This window comes from Rhizoctonia solani, chromosome 2 (genome assembly GCF_016906535.1).
Source record: "Rhizoctonia solani chromosome 2, complete sequence".
Lineage (NCBI taxonomy): Eukaryota > Fungi > Basidiomycota > Agaricomycetes > Cantharellales > Ceratobasidiaceae > Rhizoctonia > Rhizoctonia solani.
The window spans coordinates 821321-838889 of record NC_057371.1 but is presented as its reverse complement, the minus strand read 5'-3'; the positions used below and the strand labels follow the sequence as shown (position 1 = coordinate 838889).

The following is a 17569-nucleotide window of genomic DNA, read 5'->3' as shown; positions in this document are numbered from 1 at the left end:
TCTGTATACATAAGTCGTCGAATTGGTCCCCAGGTCGGCTAGACACTCGTAATCAAGAAGGGAGCGTACCAGGAGTTTAAAAGGTAGTATGCTTTATAGGCTATCGAATTGACTCGGGGCCACGTCTAGGGTCCCCAGATCGCACACCAATGATGAATACCCGCGGTGAAAGCTATAGCTCAGGATCCAGGCTGAGGACAAACAAGCCCGAATGACGTATGCTAAAACCAATCAGCAACGCGGTCACGTGGCCCTGCATCATGGGACACGCATATACCCACCCTTAACAGCAACAGAAAGAACACAACTGAGAGCTTACAATCCCCCATCCACTTCATTGCATCACACAGTCACCCACACATCGAATTTGTCTCGCCTCACATTAACCACCCATCCAACCCAAACATTCCATTCCCTGATCAAATCAAAATCAAGGACTCCACTGACGGACTTAAGCGCGACGAATACCGCGACAAAGTCCTATCCGAAATCAGCGTACTGGAAGAGTGTCATGCCAGCTTTCTTGGCTACTCAGATGGGCACGCGGCGGTGTCCAATGGCATTCGGAAAGTCGGCGTCGGCTACGTTATACGTGCCGGAAAAAGGACTATGTCATCGTCGTCAGTTGGAATTGGACCGCGAGCCAACATTTATGATGCAGAAATGCTGGGAATATTATTAGCGTTCATGAAAGCTAAACAAATAGCCGAAAACCAAGGTTATCGCAAAATACGCGTATATTGCGACAACCAGTCCGCTGTTAAATCCATCACCGACCTATCACGACATCCGTGCCAGTACACATCCAGAGCATTCGTCACCGCCGCCAAGGCATTCGTGGCGGAACATCCAGAACGATCCATCCACATCACCTGGGTACCTGGGCACAACGGAATCGAAGGCAACGAAACAGCGGACCGATTGGCTAACGAGGGAGCTAGTGTGACTCCAAACCCCATATTCAATCGCACCATCACATGGGCGAAAGAACAGGCAACTCGCAAAACCATACGTTCATGGAAGAAAGCATGGTACGAACACTCGGAATCACGCATTAACTCGAAATATTACATACCCCGCCCACCCGCACTCAAACTACACCCCATTTTCAACTCAAGCAAGCTGGGCAGGGACATCGAGTGCCGCCTCGTACAATACCTCACCGGACACGGACATTACGGCGAGTACCATGCACAATTCCACCACGACGTAGATCCCAGATGCGCCTGCGGGGAGTCGGAGGAGACAATCTTTCATTTAACCACCTCCTGTCCCGCTACGGCGGGACACAGGGGGATACTCAGTGAGTTTTCCACCAACATTAATGATCCCACACTGTTTGGCTCTCTAGCAGGTCTCGAAGCAGTCGCAAAGTTCATAGCCAAGACGGGCATAGGCCGAAGACGAGGAGGCCCGCAGGCAGCCGCTCAAACCATGTAGTATATACGCCCTTAAGGCCGCCACTCCACTCCCGCCCTTACGGCCTCTACCCCGAGTTAGGCCTTAAGCCACCTGTACGTCGCCACGCGACCATTTCTTTGCCCACTGACCGTGCTACGTTCTCGCTTGTTTCTTTCTGTGTGTTTCCCCGTTTGCGCTTTGTTTTGTAGCTTCCACGGTTCGGTCCCGGTTTTTGTGAGCGGTTTGCCTAGTTCGCATGTAGCTCCCGTATTGTCTTATATATGGAAATGTATTAAAAAAAAAAAAAAAAAAAAACGCGGTCACGTGGATATCAGGAGTAAGCGCCAACATTTGGTAGGTAATTCCTAACTTGCAATTGCGTGCCCTGGTTACTTCACCGAAGCGCCAAAACATTCGAGAAATCATTACTGAATCTCTCCCTACTTCTTCCACGTCAAGAACCAGTCCTTCGAACTATCGGGCTAAGTGTTCCCTCGCCCCGGCCTTCATCCGAGTTTGAGCAAATCATCAACATGTATTCTTCTAGAACTTCTCTCGCTCCTACATATGGTCACATAATTAACGGACAGGAAACTTTCTCTGAAAAGACAACTTCGGTTTTCAACCCGGCCACTGGCTTGCGTCTTGCTGACGTTCCCGTCTTAAGTTCAAGTCAGCTTGATGAAGCAGTAGATGCTGCCGAACGAGCCTTCCCCATGTGGGCAAGCAAGACGTATGAGCAACGCGGATCTGTGCTTCTAGAAATGGCTATCATTATTGAATCGCGCGTAAACCAATACAAGGAACTTTTGACGTCCGAGCAGGGTAAACCTGTGGGTCTTCTAGCCGGAACTATTCACTCTGCTATCTAATAAATGTAACCCTAGCATCGTGAAGCGCTCTCCGAGATTATGGGAGCAGTGCATTGGTTTCGTGAGGCCGCCTGTCTCAGGTTACCCGAAATCATTCACGAGGACAGCCCCAGGCGAAAAGTTATTACCCACCACGTCCCTCTCGGAGTCGTGAGTTGATTTCAGTGAGCGTACTTCCAGTGATAAAAGCTGAAATACTTTAAATATACTATTAGACAGCCGCTATAATTCCTTGGTAAGTGTTAGCGTTCGCTGGTACATACGGTAGGCTTTATCAAGGATTGATTGTTCTAGGAATTATCCTATTCTTTTGGCGGTATGGAAAATCGCACCTGCTCTACTTGCCGGGAACACGATCTTGGTTAAGCCAAGCCCATGGACCCCATTGACAACCCTTTCTATCATCGCCGAGTAAGCGCATATATTCAAATTAAATATCATGTTATTTATAACGGCCCAAACAGCTTACAGCGCGCATTACCACCTGGCGTTCTAAGTGGAATCAATGGGGATGAAGAGCTTGGGCCACTGATCACTGCCCATCCGCGAATAAAAAAGGTGAACCAGTAGCTCACTGGAGGATTTACCAAAACTGACCATAGTATCCTATTCAACTAGATTGCGTTTACAGGATCCATTCAAACCGGCAAGCTTATCATGCATAGTACTAGTCATGATCTCAAAAGAATCACACTGGAGCTAGGCAAGTAAAAAAGCGTCGTTGGGCTTCAGACTAGGCTTATAAAGCGTTTGAATTCATTATCAGGTGGCAATGATCCTATGATTATCCTTTCCGATGTCAATCCTCAAACCATTGCACCGTAAGGATGTTCCTGCGAAAGATATTTACTGAAGTTGACGAAGAATTATTGTATAAAACAGGAGCATATTTTGGGGAGCTTTCACTGTAAGCCTGCCCTTGCATTTATTGAATTTTTCATCATTTTCGTGTCTTTCATCAAGAACAACGGCCAATTTTGCATTGCTGGTATGTACCTGTTCGCAACTCGAAATTCCTTGTATTTTTACCATGAATTTTAATCACCAAGCTAAGCGCATCTATATACACAACTCCATCTATGAATTCGTCCGAGACGCTCTGGTTGCATATGCTCGTGCCGTCGTGGTTGGCGACGGTGCTCAAGAAAGTACGCAAATAGGGCCAGTTCAAAACTATGAGCTGTAAGTATTGCCCCTGCGCACACACTGATCGTTAATTTTGGGGCATTCTACCTTTAGCTTCAAGAAGTTGAGGGACATTTTTGAAGACACCAAAGCTAGGAAGTGCAAATTTGCCCTAGGTGGCGAATTCCCAACAGCTACTTCGGACCGAACCTGTGGGCTATTTGTTCCAATAACCATCGTTGATAATCCTCCAGAGGACTCTCGAGTCGTACAAGATGAACAATTCGGACCAATTGTTCCCTTGCTTAGGTGGGAAGATGAAGCAGACGTTGTGCGTCGGGCTAGTAAGTAGTGATCACTACTCTCAGGCTCACTTATGGTATTTATCCAACGTGCTTACACAGATGCCACACATTATGGGCTTGGAGCTTCTGTATGGGGGAACGATCTCGTTCAAGCTACACGTATCGCCTCGCAAATTGAATCAGGCAGTAAGGCGCAAATTTCTCCTTTGAACTTCTCCTTCGCTGAAGTTCTATATTAGATGTATGGGTGAACGAGATCCATAAATTTGGACCCACCATTCCTGGAGGTGGCCACAAGCAATCGGGGATTGGTGTGGAGAACGGTATTGCAGGGCTGAAGGAATGGACTAACTACCAAACTATTTCTATAAATAGAGTGGAGGTGGCTGCCATTGAGTAAGATTTTCTTACCGTCATTGATATAGTGGTCCGTAGAACAAGATAAAGATAGCCGCCTAACAATATAATAGTATCCTTATATATACTAAACCGTCTGTACATCTGACAACATCGATTGGATCCATTAAATTGAACTGTGGTAGTATGAGCAGGTTAGGTACTAGTGCTCAATTGAAGTAGCATAATCCCTTACTAGCTTTCGTAACCTTCTGACACCTACCTTAGTAACAGGCCTTGAAATGAGCGACAGCCTTGCGCTCCTCTAATCATAATTCACAATGCTCTTGGATACCTCTACGAGGTCCATAAGCTCTAATCGGTGGTTTGACTTTTGATTCGTTGCGCCATTATGTCAGTTGAAGACAGCCCAGTGAACGCATTATCAGTGTATGCGCTGCGATATATATAATTGATAGGCAAACTCTAATGTAAACCCTGTACTACAATGCCACAAAGTGCGTACACGCTAAAATACGCCCATCTAGCTGCCCTGGCTTTACTTTCTGTTTCTTGTGCCAATTTGCTTTCTGACCTAAACAAGATCCGCAAGCACGGGAATCGCTTGGAGCGCCATTGGCCTGCGTTGTGTATGGCAGGGCCATTCAAACTCCTACGGTCCATTGATCTGTTGGAAGGAAGATATCCGTAATCCCGGTCGGGGATATCCAGATATCCGATTACGACTTTGCCACGTTGTGGCACAGGGGTGGGGGTGTTTACAAGTGCACGACCTCGAGCAAAGCGAGACAACGCTCGGGAAAGGGTATGCTCTATAACGACTAGCACGCGAAGCTCTCATTGATCACCGCGGATCTGGTCAACCTTATCATAGTTAGGTCGGATGATCTGATCTCGTAGAACAACTTACCCGACCAACTAGGGGCACCCCCCACTACGTGGTGCCACTGAAGCATTGGTTTACCCGACCCCAATACCCGGGTCGTCAAATCCACGCTTTTTTCGACTTTCTCATTCAGATGGACTAGGATGGGTGTGGCGTAAACGGGGGAGCTGAGTCGACGTACGTTGAGCCGTATTTAGCATTACGAAAACTTAATTTACTTCGGGAATCTTACGGAAGAGAGTGCTTGCTACCGATGTCAGATAGAAACTCTGCTTTTACAATTACGCTCGCCGATTTATGATCAAAATGACCATGCGGTCTAATGGAAATACCATTTATACTAGAATCTCAGGCTTGCTGGTCACATACTTCCATAGATACGGTTGTTCAACCACGTACAGGCGTTGTTTTCCTTTGAGCCTCCAAATAAATATGTAGGAGCCGATCAACATACAATCGAATTCTGAACTGAAGAAATTAATTGGAAGGGGGGGGGGGCGGATGCATGTCTAGTTACAAGCACGCTCCTACCCTATGCCTACGCGAGAATCAGGTTCATGGATCCATCATTGCAGGATCGGTCGAATACTAGCGTGTAGTTCGATCAGCTGGCGTACTTGTCCTTGATCTGCGTTTGTTTCGTGAACACGAGCGTGTTTTGGACGACATACACTATACCTCTTTTAATCATATGTCTGCCAATATACTATGCGCATATACTCACAGTTGTTCCAATTGTAACTCACACTAGGACTATCCATATTTGCCATACTTTCGCCACTAAAGAGGTCCTTAGTGGTACGAATAGCTTCAGAAAGTATTGGACACCGTAATTTTGTACGTATATCATGACTATAGCCTGTAACCGGCTGACGAGCCTCTCATCCCCTACTGAGGTCTACCACTACTAAATATATGTGATCTGACTATGCGATCTAAGGTAACGTTACTAGCTTGTAGCATACTTTTCAACTAGCCCTTGTCTGGCATAGTTATCAAGTATCTATGAGGTCAATATTTTGCTATATCTTTTAGCTACCTGAATCTACAGTCAATGTTTTCAGTTCATTGAGTTTAATAGCTCAACCAGACGACTAGCACGATCCTGAACAGAGAAACAAGAATGCATTCGACTTTGGGTTAGATTAATACTGTTGCCATCCCTTCTAGTCCCGACAACCATATGTGTAGGCAAACCATGGAAATCTAAGAGATAGTCTAACCACAACGACAAAATCCAAAGATTCCGAATGTACCGCTCTTAATTCGGGCAGATAAGCATATATAGCATGCAACACATACAAACAAAATAGGGAATACACACTAGTACTGGCTAGTACGGTGCCGAAAGATATAGGGGCACATGGCTTAACCCATTGCTCGCGCGAGGCGGTACCAAAAATACACGAGACACGTATCACTGAGCTATTGGTCAAAATCTTCAGCTATCAAAAACGATATCCGTCCGCAGGACCAGGGCAACCGATAATGCTAAGGCTAGGAGAACAGGTGAACATTTGGTATCATAACAATTCGTGGGATATTTGTATGTCAATAGGGTTCTACGCATGTTGCAAGTGATCTTGCATATGGAAATGAGCAAAGCGAGAGCGCTGGCTATTCAGTACTACAGCGGCTACGTGGTGAGCACATAGAACGAAGCATTCGAGGAAGCTTATGGATGGTTCTTGAGATGTAAGTAGAAGAAAGAGGCATCTCCCCGCATTAGTTACAAGGAGATGACAATTATGCCCAGCACAAGGCAAGAGGTGCGCACATGGTAAAGCTGGGGATACATGTGAAGGCTGAACCTCGTGGACATGATGACTAACACATGAATTTGTCTTTGTTGACGCGATTGTTCACGCCACTTCTTCTCTACCACCACCATAATAAATAATAGCCTTTGAGCGCCTACTCGATATCCTCTCACACTTGGAATTTATTTCTCATAAACGATTGTTCGTATATACACACACTTGTCTCAACGCATATTAAACTCATCTGTGGCCGTAAAATTGTGCAGATGACCGATCGGGCACAAGACGCGTCGACCACCGCAGACAAGGATTCTGCTCCCAAAGCTGTCATCAAGAACGTAGACATGTCCGAAGACATGCAACAAGAGTCTATTGATATTGCCACAGCTCTCTAGAAAAATTTAATATCGAGAAGGATATTGCCGCCCATATTAAACGCGAGTTTGACCGCCGCTATGGGACAACCTGGCATGTTGTTGTGGGAAAGAACTTTGGGAGCTACGTCACTCACGGTCAGGCAATTTTACTTCTACCGTTAGGTGTAGCTCACTTAAAAAATTACATAGAAACTAAGCACTTCATATACTTTTACATCGGTTCCCTTGCATTCCTTATCTGGAAGGTATGTAAATTCCAACCACAGGTCGTGCATCTCCTCACGGTCTACCGCAGTCATAGATAGTCAGTTGTGGTGTGTGCATGGTATCGTTTTTTCCCGCTCTGCGCGACAGTGCGTCGGTAGACCTGGATAGGTTGCGAACAATTGCTTTCTTTCAAGTCCTAATCGTGTTTCTCATGTCGGGTGCAATTCATCGGTTTCGCTCGTATTTGGCCTGATCGAGTTGAGCAGTTGTGATTGCGATGGTCCTCATTTGTGTCCCCATAGAGACATTCCGACCGAGGCTGACTCTTATCTGCACCAGTGCTCGGCTGGCTCTAAGTTCAGCATGCTCATGCAATGTTTCCGCGTGCATCGCGGTTTCTTCTTTCAGAAGTCGTCGGATAATTGCATTATATATGTCGGATAAAATCACAAGATCCAGGCTGTTCTTTTAGGGCCCAAAGAAGATCATAACGCTGATAATACGGCAGTATTGTAAATCAGGAGGCACACCCCTCTTCAAACTGAACCGTGCTCCAAATCGGTCGATAGCCCCCGACATGCGACATCTGTAGTTCATGTACGGCCCCAGATTGAAGTACATTTATTATTACACTACTATACATGGTCTCTGGCGGCGTGCGGTTCAGTATATATTAGTGTAATCAAAAGAAAGACTGGTGTTGATGCTTGGCTTCACTCCCACTGGACCACCTCAAGAGACATTCTAGCCACAACCCGTTGACCCTCCTTCGTACCTTCCAAGATTTCTAACAAGTGGGTTCCCAGGTGTTCTTTCAAAGGAACTCCCCATAGCTCGACATCACGTTGGTCCAAGTTAATCCAAGCTGGGACAGGCTTCCCGTTCTGTTGGCGGACCGATATCTCCGCGCCTCGAGAGGGGATAATCTCGAAGGGAACCGAGATTGCAAACGGAGTCCCAATCGGGATCTTTGAACAACGAGATGATGTGCGAATTGGTGCAGTGTTGTTAACGTCTGGGTTCAGCGAATGTATTATAGCCTTGGGGGGTCCTATGCATTCGCCGAGTAAAGTAGGCGACTTTCCCGGTCCAGTCACAGGAGAAGGTGCCGTTCCTACAGAAGGAGTCATATAGAATACAGCAGATCCAATATCTATGCCATCGTCCAAGGATGGGACATAACGGACACCTAGGGATAAACGTCTGTCTTGGTGGAGTTGGTTGGGTTCATTGTTGCCTTCACTTGCTCGGGACAGATTATTTATCACAGCCTTCTGGGAGCGATTTCGAGAAGTGCTTGCCCCCTCATTTGAAGCCAGCACCCTCTTCTCGCTATTAAGTTGCACCAATCGTGGTCGTCCTACACGGTTATACTGAGGCTTCCAGGGGAGGACGGGACGGTCATATCTTTGCTCTGAGAACCAGTCGAATCCATAGATGACCGTATCGCAGGGTGCTCAACTGAAGTGGTACTAACGATACTGGGAAGTACCTGGCGGGCAGCGGTGGCAATAACCGCGGCCTCTCTAGGTTCATTACCAATGGTTTCGGAAGAAACTGAAGGTCGAATAAAGTGTGCTGGTCCAGCGGTGCTGGGACGCGGCTGTTCGGATCCGTCCTACCAAACCAATTTACATATCATAAGATCCAATAGCTTTCATCGCCACTTACCACCCGTTGATCTCGTGGAGGCAAAAAATCGGATCTCCGACGAGGAATACTTGTCAGTGAGCTCTCGTCAGACTCACTGAATGATCGGCTGGTGTGGTCATACATGATTTGTGTCGAACTCTCGCGTGATAGCAGTCTCCCATGTGCCTCAGGTTTGGTCCCGGGCCGCTCAAAACTCGGAACGTGGTTTGGTACACCAGATAGGCACTGTCTTCCATGTTGAACGAGGTCCTGTTCAGAACCATTTGAACGCCGTTTGCCCTCTAAAAAGACATTCTCGGTGAATCCCAGCATGCGATTGTCGTCGATCAAAACAGGGCAAGAAATCTGAGATCGCCGAACTCGACCTAATTGTGATCCCAAACTATGATCTTGAAGTTTCCATTTTGATGCGGCCGACAGGCGCTGGAAGATACCGACTCCTTTACCGTCTATTGCCTTACGTCCAGGGTTGGAGCCATGTATCTGGGGCGGAAAGATCTCGGAAGAGGTAAGTTTATATCCTCCCTCCAATCCAACGGTCGTTTCGCCGCTTGCTCGGCCTAACTCAACACTCCGTACTGATTTTTCCATCTGGCCAGCGCAATGAGCACCCACCCGGACGACACCCCGACCTTTCCATTGGCTTGCATTCTCGTCGTCTTCGCACGGATCGCGAACTGCACAACAGCGCCGGCAGAGAGCGAGCAAACAGCATACGAATATAGCGCCACCAATAACAGAAAAGGTTACCAGAACTGCTGTCTTTGCTCGATGGCCAACACCGTGTCCATGCCGATCTTCCCAAACCTCTGGTCCAAATGTGGCATTAGGGGAAATAGATAGAACCAAGGACGTAGTCGATATGGCGTGCGTCTCCGAGTCAGTTGCGCTAAACGTAACATTTACCTCATTGTAACCTGTGGACTTCGGGACAATACCACTCAGAGTGCCATTCGAACCATCGTAACTGAGCCAGGATGACGCTGTACGTGGATTGTATTCGGTAATAATTGTTGCCGGGTTGAAGGCCCGCCCATAATATACTCCTTGAGCGAAAACGTCATGAATGTACCTGTCGTCACCGCCACAGGCTGGATAGGCATCGAGCTAAAGCACGAGGGCAACACACTTAGTTTGATGCTGGTGTCCACTGTATCGTTGTAATCGGAGGTAATAGACACGGGAAAAACAAGGTTGGTTCCAATAGCCGAGAGGGGTGGTATTCCAGAGAGAACGCGAGTCAAATTGTTAAAGACAAGCCAAGGGACTGTTGAAACGTTGACTTCAACGCGAGATATGTTTGCAGCAACTACTGGTATCCCGTCGATCGTTAATCCACCAAATGTTTTGATTGAGTGCGCAAACGGTGTTCTTCCAGTTACATTGATGGTTTCCAGACCGGTTGTGCCGTCAACTCCCAGAAGATGTGTGCGCGGCCCAATAACCAAATCGAATCGTGCTTGGATTGCTCCGAACCCCCACCGGTCACTTCCGTGAAGTATAATCGAGAGCTTTGGGCTACGATTGGTGGGAGCTACTCCATCAAATGTGAGCGTTCGATTGTTGAAGACAATCCAATCGGGCAAGGGTAAACCATCAGCCAAGGTGGCATCATAATAAACATTACGCTCATCGGGAGTGATAAACGTGAATCCATCAAAGCCAATGCTAAAGGACCACTTCGGAGGAACCCGAACGCCAATACTGGGAGCCGGAAATGTAAATACCGATGAGATTGACGGATTCCCAGGGACCAGTTGAGTCTCCAGTGGTATATTGACGATAGGTGGTGGAAGGTCGGACACATAGAGCTGGAAGCGATCGCTATCTCCAAATTGATTGTAAATACGGACTGTAGTAATTCCAATATCCTTTGGAGTTGGGGTGCCCCTGAACGTGCTCGTAGCGTTGTCGTAAATGAGCCAACCTGGAGATGTCCGAAGGAAGATACTCGAGAAATTTGTATTATCAAAAGTGGATGGAGAAATAGTCCAGGAATAAGGTTGATTGACACGAGCTATGAGGGGATGCTGCCTAGATAGGGGAATTGCTGCCTGAACGACCACCGGAAGAAACGCTATCAAGACTTTGACAATACGCATAGTTACACCTCGGAGAGAAAACTTCCGAAGAGAAGAGGTTCAACGTAATCTCTTCCTCCCAAGAAGGATGAATTGTGGCAAAAGAGTGTAGTATCGAAGGGAGCTGAGATGCTGCACTGAGTAACATACATGGGTTCTCTATAACTAGAAAAAAACTTACGAGCAAATTATACAGGTGATATTAAATTATTGCTGGTTCATATAATTGTGAGAAGTATATGTTGAACGAAAAAGATGATGGGAGAGAAGCAAAATTCGCAAATAGGGGCATGGAAAAATCCAGCGCCTATAGCTGTCGATCTACACTCAGGGTCTCGGACCAATAATTCACCAACTGGCACCCATAACCATGGCCAGAAAACGGGTTGAGCTGGTAACAATCATTCACTTCAAGATCTCGCATAACGGATTTCTCACACAATAACCATTAATCAATACTTATGTTGGAAAACTCGCACGCCATTTAGCTGATCATAGGGTACCTGCAAAGTATTGTCCGCAGCCAGAGGCACAGACAACCCAGTTCGACAGCTCGCGCCCTACCTGCAAATTTGTTGAGAAAATATAGGAGATCCAGTAGCAGAAATGAATTCGACTCGGCCACGGGCCCTGAAATCAGAAGGTAAGTATCATTGTACCTTTATGCGGCTTATGGTATGCTTGTGTATCTCTCGGATAATCTATATTCATAAGCCCCGCTGCATACACCCCGCAACGCAATGACGATTTGATCGTGTGTTATGATGTGTTTGTCTGAGACTTTTATGTGTATCGACGGCATTCTGACATTAAAATATACCCTTTCTAGTATTCCGCGTGGCACACCTGCGATGTACATGTGCTAACATGAGGATCGTAGCATAAGGGCGCTAGCCAAAAAAAATGAGTTACTCCACTTTGTGTTTAGCCAGTTTTATTTATTAATCGACTCAATAGCGGGGGCTGGTCCGCGGGGGCAAGCAAAGTCGAAAGCGCGAAAATAATACTGTACGATTGCAGCTGACTATCGCTGTGCTGGAAGAGCGTTGTGCTTCACACAAAAATGAACTACTATAGAATTAGCGTGCTACCGCCACTTGAGCGTTACCCGAGAACAAACAATTAGGCTTGAGTATATTAATCTATTCCTTAGGCTCCGGGCGGAGTTAGAAATCGTGTCAGAGTGGCGGAGAGGAGCACCGATAAATTGTTAAGACTAGTAATAATGTACAAGCATAATCTAACCTTTAACGATTCCGGAATTTCGGAAGGACCCTTTATAATAGCTTGTGTGGGGGTACAAAAACTGGGACATTTGCCAGAGTTATACCTCAGCCCCTCTCAATCCACACCTAGGTCTCTCACATTGAGCTTCTCAAAGTCACCCTCTTAACTATGTCCACTAAATTAGGGTCCGTGAGGTGGTTCAATGGTGGTACGTAGGGCGTCATGCGAAGCACCGGTCCCTTCTGACGCTGCATTTCTTTCTAGCCAAGGGACACGGATTCATCGCTCCTCACGACGGCGGAGAAGATGTTTTCGTTCACTTTAAGTCTATCATAGGGGATGGATACAAGTCACTCCTTGAAGGCGACCTCGTCGAGTTCGAGGTTGAAACCGACACCAAAGGTCGATTGTCAGCTAGGAAAGTTGTCAAGAAGTAGTTAATTTGTAAAGAGAACGAGTGAGCATTTCTTGACTTGGAGGTTTGGAGAATGCCAACTCATCCTTAGGTATGCTGAAGAGCCAGGAATCAATAATCCGGCCGCATATATGGACTTGAGAATCTCAGTTATTCGCCACGCGTCTTGACGTAAATACGCAGTGTTTCGGGCCGCAGGCGTTTTTGAATTTGTAGTATTTACTAAATTAGGTGTAATTTAATAGATTCTTAATATGTTATAGTGCTTGCAGCAAACGAGCAATCAGTCCTTAGTGAACGTTTAGTATTCTCTGTGTCGGAGTTCGAATATGCTTGACGCACGCAAATTTTCTACTCAAGGGGGGTTCAGCGCGACCCGCTCAACATCAAACTTTATGTAGATGGTGTTCCTCCGGTGAGTTCTGCCAAGGGGATCACTGCTCCTGAACTAGGTCACGTTTTCGGGTCCTACCAGAGTCAGAGACGTGGCCACGAACCCGAATGCCTATCGTCGTTTTACGCGCATGATAGCCTATTGAATTCGCAGGTGCCACATGCTAACACTATCAAATCTTTGGACTCCCTTTTTGTCAGTGTGCAACCAGTAGTGTGTATTGTGGAATTTTGCGATCAACCTTTCAATTCGGCTCACAACATATGGGCTCCCCTCATAAGTTCACTTGTACTCCGATATCGCGGCTTCTGCCTGCACCTCTCATTGCAAAGACGGCTAGCTCATATTACATAAAGCCACTTTATGTACGGAATAAGTACAAAAGCCCCCCAGTAGAGGTACACATACATTTGGCACACGTATCTAATGGATGGTCGCTTTGATTTGACGGTCAATGACACAGCGAGACTAGACCAGCACCAATTGAAATAAATCTTGACGGGTTTATGACATTTGTGTATTAGCCATAACCACCAAAACTATACATATTATGACCTAATCTAATTTGGGAATGTGTAACTCATTCGTCCTCCCAGTTGGCTGGTATGTCCTCCCTGGTTTCGACAGCCTGAGCTAGCGTCTCTGTCGCCACCCGAGACGTTTGGGGCGGAACTGAAGTCCTAGCCACGGGCCCGAGATTTGGTCGGGCCCATACTGTAGCGCTAGACCCTATTGGCATATTCCCCGATGTCGGGGGGCCAGGGCTGGCTGCCATACTTCTTGGTGCAACGTTCAAATTTGGATCACTGACGCCGGAAGCCCCGCTCCTCCAGGCGCTAGCTACAGGTCCGCCTGGGGTTGTGGGTTTAGTAACGATCGCAGGCTTTCGTAGATCGCCTAAACTTCCGAGACGAGACGGAGTAGGCACGCTAGCTTGAGAAAGCAACGGCACAGGAATACGAGAGTCAATCCTACGAATAAGTTGGATGCTATAGGGGGAGAAGGTCAACAACGTGATTCAGAAAATATACCCAATATAGGTACCTTCGCCTAGGCTCCTCATCGACCAGTTGCGTAGTGATCCGGTATACCTCGGCCACTTCCATCACGATCTTGCGTCTAACTTCAGGCATATGGGGCAATACATGCGCTTTTTTGTCTCCTGAAACGAAGCTAACATCACGGTGTCAACCAGACCATATTTCAGACATAAACCACGGTACGTACTCGGCCAGTGCCTTTTCCATGTTCTTGATAAAAGATTGATTGGCGGGTACCCTGGAGAACGCAACGAGTTCTGGGCTCCAAGTAACTTGATTATGGTTTGAGGAGCGCCCACTCTCAGAAATTCCCAGAGCCTCAGCTAGCCTAACATTGCGTTTAGCGACAAGGCATGCGTCTTGGCATTTGAGTATTCGGGACGCTCCGCACGGCGCGGGCTGGGTGATGCGCCCACACCCACAGGTTACGGTAATAACCTCTGGGCAAGGTACGGCATCGATTGATGGACAAGTGGAAGGTGCATGACAGGGAACAGGGCAAGGATGCCCACTATAAAAGGTTATTTAGACTCGGTGATAGTGGCCGGAGGTAAGGTTTGCATACCATTTTTTTCGAGGCTTTCCGCAAACCTGAGCACAGGACCCGCAGGCTCCAACATGGCAAGTTCGGTCGCAAGAATGATATCCACAGTCAAGCGGCTTCCCGCAAGGGGCGCCGCATGACGTGCGTTCTTGCGAGCACCGGACATTCCGCACAAGACTTTTTCCGCAATCGCACTGTCGATTTGTCAAATACGGACAAGGGGGACACAAACTTCCTTCTTCAGCAGCGTGGCACGTATGAGGAGTTCGTGGGTGGCCACATGGTGGTGGAGGTTCGATACACGGGTAGGTACAGTTCATGCGTGTTCCGCATGGAACAGGTGGCTCGATTATCGTACGGTTGCAAGGACAGATGAGTTCTTCAAAGGATGACTGTAGGCACCTCGGGCAGGGACCACGGTGGTCAGGTAGCATACAGTTATGATTCCCACAACTGAGTTTCTTGTTGCAGATCTGAAATCATGACAGTAAGGCTTAAGAATTCATAAATGTATCTTTGCGCTCACCAAATCACAAGTGTGCCAACCCTCAGGATCATCATCCACGGTGTCACCTGTAGCACCAAGATCTACCTTCCTCTTTCCCTTGGATTTTCCCGCAGTTCCAGCCAGCGGGCAGCAAACTCGGTTGCATACATGTCGGCCACATCCCCTCAGGGCTTTACATGTTTTCTGGCATAGAATTTGTTGACCACCGGCAAGTTCGTTGCAAGGAACTTGAGAAGTCGTCTCTCCGCATCGACACTTGACGGAGATAGGCAGCGTACATGGGGGACAGGAGCCCGTATGACAGACTTTGGTGCAGGCATGTCCGCACTCCGAATGAATTTTGCCACACGATTGAGAGCAAGTAGGAATAGGATCGACGCAAGTGATTCGCTCAACCGAAAGGGGAGTTTTGGTGCAAGGGCATGTCGTGACGAGGGAGGGTGAGAAGGGACAAATGGAAGGAGTCTTCGAAGGAGGGTGACAAGGCTGTGAGCATGAAAAGCGTCAGGGTAGCTCGAGATACGGATAATCAAATAGAGCAAGTTGAAAAGAGGAATGTACCAGTAATATGGTGCTTACTTTTTGGCATTTGTGTTGGCCGCAATTGAATATCCTATATCGATGGTGAGCGTGTTTAGCAAGGCCCCTCAGCAGAATATCTCACCGATCACAAATTTCTTCACACTCCCATCTACCTTCCCATGCACCCTCTCCGTCTACTCTACACTCCCTAGAGACCCCTGCTCCACAAGGCATCTCCTTCTCGTGTTTTCCACAGTAACACTGAGCAAGATCCACAACCTGACATGGTGTGCAAGGTCCTGGGTGACATTCGACTTGGCAAGTGTGCTTTTCGCATCCTAGCAATCGCCCACATGGTTGACCACAAGACAGAGTTGGTACCGTAGCGGAGCCATTCAAAGAACTCTTGTTAAGGACGGAGCATCTTGATACAATAGTTTTGTTGCCACACCAGCAGTCCCTGCTAACACTTACCAAGCAAGGAGGGCACGGACCGGGATGACAAGCCATGGGACAAGCGTGTTCGCATTCTCTCCGAACCCGTGCACACGGCTCCCCACAACTGTGAGGAGTCGAAAGTTGACTGGGGGCAGGGTTGGTCACTCTCGCACAGAAGCATGCATACGCCTGCGGTATCACGGTACGTTTAGTCTGACAGCCGGGGCAGCGCCATTCGCCAGGGAGATCAACGTTTCGAGCGCGATAAGCTTCGCGAGTCGCTTCGACAGACTTACGAGCCCATTCTTTAATGCATTTCATGTGGAATATGGTCCAGCAGCACGTAGCGGGTGCGTCTCCAATCAAAGTGGGAGGAGGGGCACAAGACCATATCGGTTGGGCTGGATGAACTGGGTTGAAGCATATCGGGCAGTCGACAGCGTCGTGCTTGTGAGTAAGCGAGTATATGAGCCTTGAAGTGAGATCGCCAGAGGTTGGTGGTGGAGGCGCGGGCTCTGAAGCTGGAGCAGCGGATTTGGGTGATCCTTCGGTCAGACGAGCGCCAAAGTGTTGGCGGCGCCCACCACGTCCAGTTTGGGTTCCACCGCGGTTAGAGTTACGATTTCCTCTTCCTCCACCACTGCCACCACCGCGACGTGGTTGAGTATGGGATCCAGCGCTTTCGGCGGCAGAGACATCTCCCTGACTCTCAGTGGCCAAATGGGGTGGCAACTGGGCAGACTCGCCACCAGCCGCCCTTGGTCGCTCCTGGCGAGGTCGGCGATTGCGATGACGGCCTCGATTGGCTGATGTCTCAGAGGCTGAAACCGGAGCTTGTCCGGTCCCAACGTTAGAATCATCGGGGTGGGGAGAATTATTTCTACGACCTCTTCCCCGACGATTCGGCCTACGAGATTGGGGTGTTGTGGCTCCAGCAACCGCTGAAGGCACAGAGTTGGGCGGCCCACGATCGGCGGGAAGCGTGCTCATTCACTAGTAAGTAAGAATTAGAACTAGAGCGTAAGTTAGATTGTTAGTAAAGTTTTCTACTTTCGAGGCTTTTTATACCTTTGGGGAGGTCTTAGTCAAGGTGGAGTCATCACCACCGCCCGGCGGGCAACGCTCGGGGCCGTACAAGCGCCGGGGATGAGTCAGCGAATAGGTACTGTGATTTGTAACTGTAACTATAGTCATTCTCTTACAATTGACTCGACATGTCCATCGGAGGCCGTTAAGCTCACATTAATTTAGCATACAGCAGAATATGATCCATTATGTGTATCTTTACTGTATGGTATACATTAGATCTCATTCGCACCGAGTTCGAGTTCCGAATGCCGTTGATCCATAACATTAAGCCGCTTTCAAGCATGAAAATTTACTGGTCAAATAATCCTTCAAAGTGAACTATAGCGTGTGCTAACAAACCAAGAGAAAATGATATTCAAATATGCGTT

The 17569-nt window shown here is 47.8% G+C and overlaps 7 protein-coding genes across 7 annotated transcripts; 4 read left to right on the top strand and 3 right to left on the bottom strand.

The window, feature by feature from the left end:
- Positions 1-149: 149 nt before the first annotated feature.
- On the top strand, positions 150-2984 carry RhiXN_04877 (aldehyde dehydrogenase family protein; the record flags this gene model as incomplete). The annotated part of the gene is made up of 9 exons (XM_043324693.1): positions 150-165; positions 236-1303; positions 1355-1439; positions 1805-2234; positions 2289-2423; positions 2489-2508; positions 2568-2684; positions 2738-2831; positions 2892-2984. The coding sequence occupies 9 exons, from the start codon at positions 150-152 to the stop codon at positions 2982-2984; spliced, it is 2058 nt and encodes a 685-aa protein (XP_043177112.1).
- A 319-nt stretch (positions 2985-3303) lies between these two features.
- RhiXN_04876 (aldehyde dehydrogenase family protein) lies at positions 3304-4103 on the top strand (the record flags this gene model as incomplete). The annotated part of the gene is made up of 4 exons (XM_043324692.1): positions 3304-3455; positions 3513-3742; positions 3803-3889; positions 3943-4103. The coding sequence occupies 4 exons, from the start codon at positions 3304-3306 to the stop codon at positions 4101-4103; spliced, it is 630 nt and encodes a 209-aa protein (XP_043177111.1).
- Positions 4104-6972: 2869 nt separating this feature from the next.
- On the top strand, positions 6973-7384 carry RhiXN_04875 (dynein light chain 1, cytoplasmic protein; the record flags this gene model as incomplete). Its single annotated transcript, XM_043324691.1, has 4 exons — positions 6973-7052; positions 7094-7218; positions 7273-7328; positions 7379-7384. 4 exons carry the CDS (start codon positions 6973-6975, stop codon positions 7382-7384), a joined length of 267 nt encoding a protein of 88 aa, XP_043177110.1.
- A 619-nt stretch (positions 7385-8003) lies between these two features.
- Positions 8004-11045, bottom strand: RhiXN_04874 (uncharacterized protein; the record flags this gene model as incomplete). Its single annotated transcript, XM_043324690.1, has 4 exons — positions 8004-8704; positions 8764-8908; positions 8962-9867; positions 9903-11045. The coding sequence occupies 4 exons, from the start codon at positions 11043-11045 to the stop codon at positions 8004-8006; spliced, it is 2895 nt and encodes a 964-aa protein (XP_043177109.1).
- Positions 11046-12419: 1374 nt separating this feature from the next.
- Positions 12420-12836, top strand: RhiXN_04873 (cold-shock DNA-binding domain protein; the record flags this gene model as incomplete). The annotated part of the gene is made up of 4 exons (XM_043324689.1): positions 12420-12459; positions 12516-12653; positions 12702-12708; positions 12758-12836. The coding sequence occupies 4 exons, from the start codon at positions 12420-12422 to the stop codon at positions 12834-12836; spliced, it is 264 nt and encodes an 87-aa protein (XP_043177108.1).
- An 804-nt stretch (positions 12837-13640) lies between these two features.
- On the bottom strand, positions 13641-14810 carry RhiXN_04872 (shuttle craft protein; the record flags this gene model as incomplete). The annotated part of the gene is made up of 5 exons (XM_043324688.1): positions 13641-14049; positions 14105-14233; positions 14288-14428; positions 14554-14611; positions 14666-14810. 5 exons carry the CDS (start codon positions 14808-14810, stop codon positions 13641-13643), a joined length of 882 nt encoding a protein of 293 aa, XP_043177107.1.
- A 506-nt stretch (positions 14811-15316) lies between these two features.
- Positions 15317-17102, bottom strand: RhiXN_04871 (uncharacterized protein; the record flags this gene model as incomplete). The annotated part of the gene is made up of 3 exons (XM_043324687.1): positions 15317-15638; positions 16149-16236; positions 16286-17102. 3 exons carry the CDS (start codon positions 17100-17102, stop codon positions 15317-15319), a joined length of 1227 nt encoding a protein of 408 aa, XP_043177106.1.
- Positions 17103-17569: the final 467 nt, after the last annotated feature.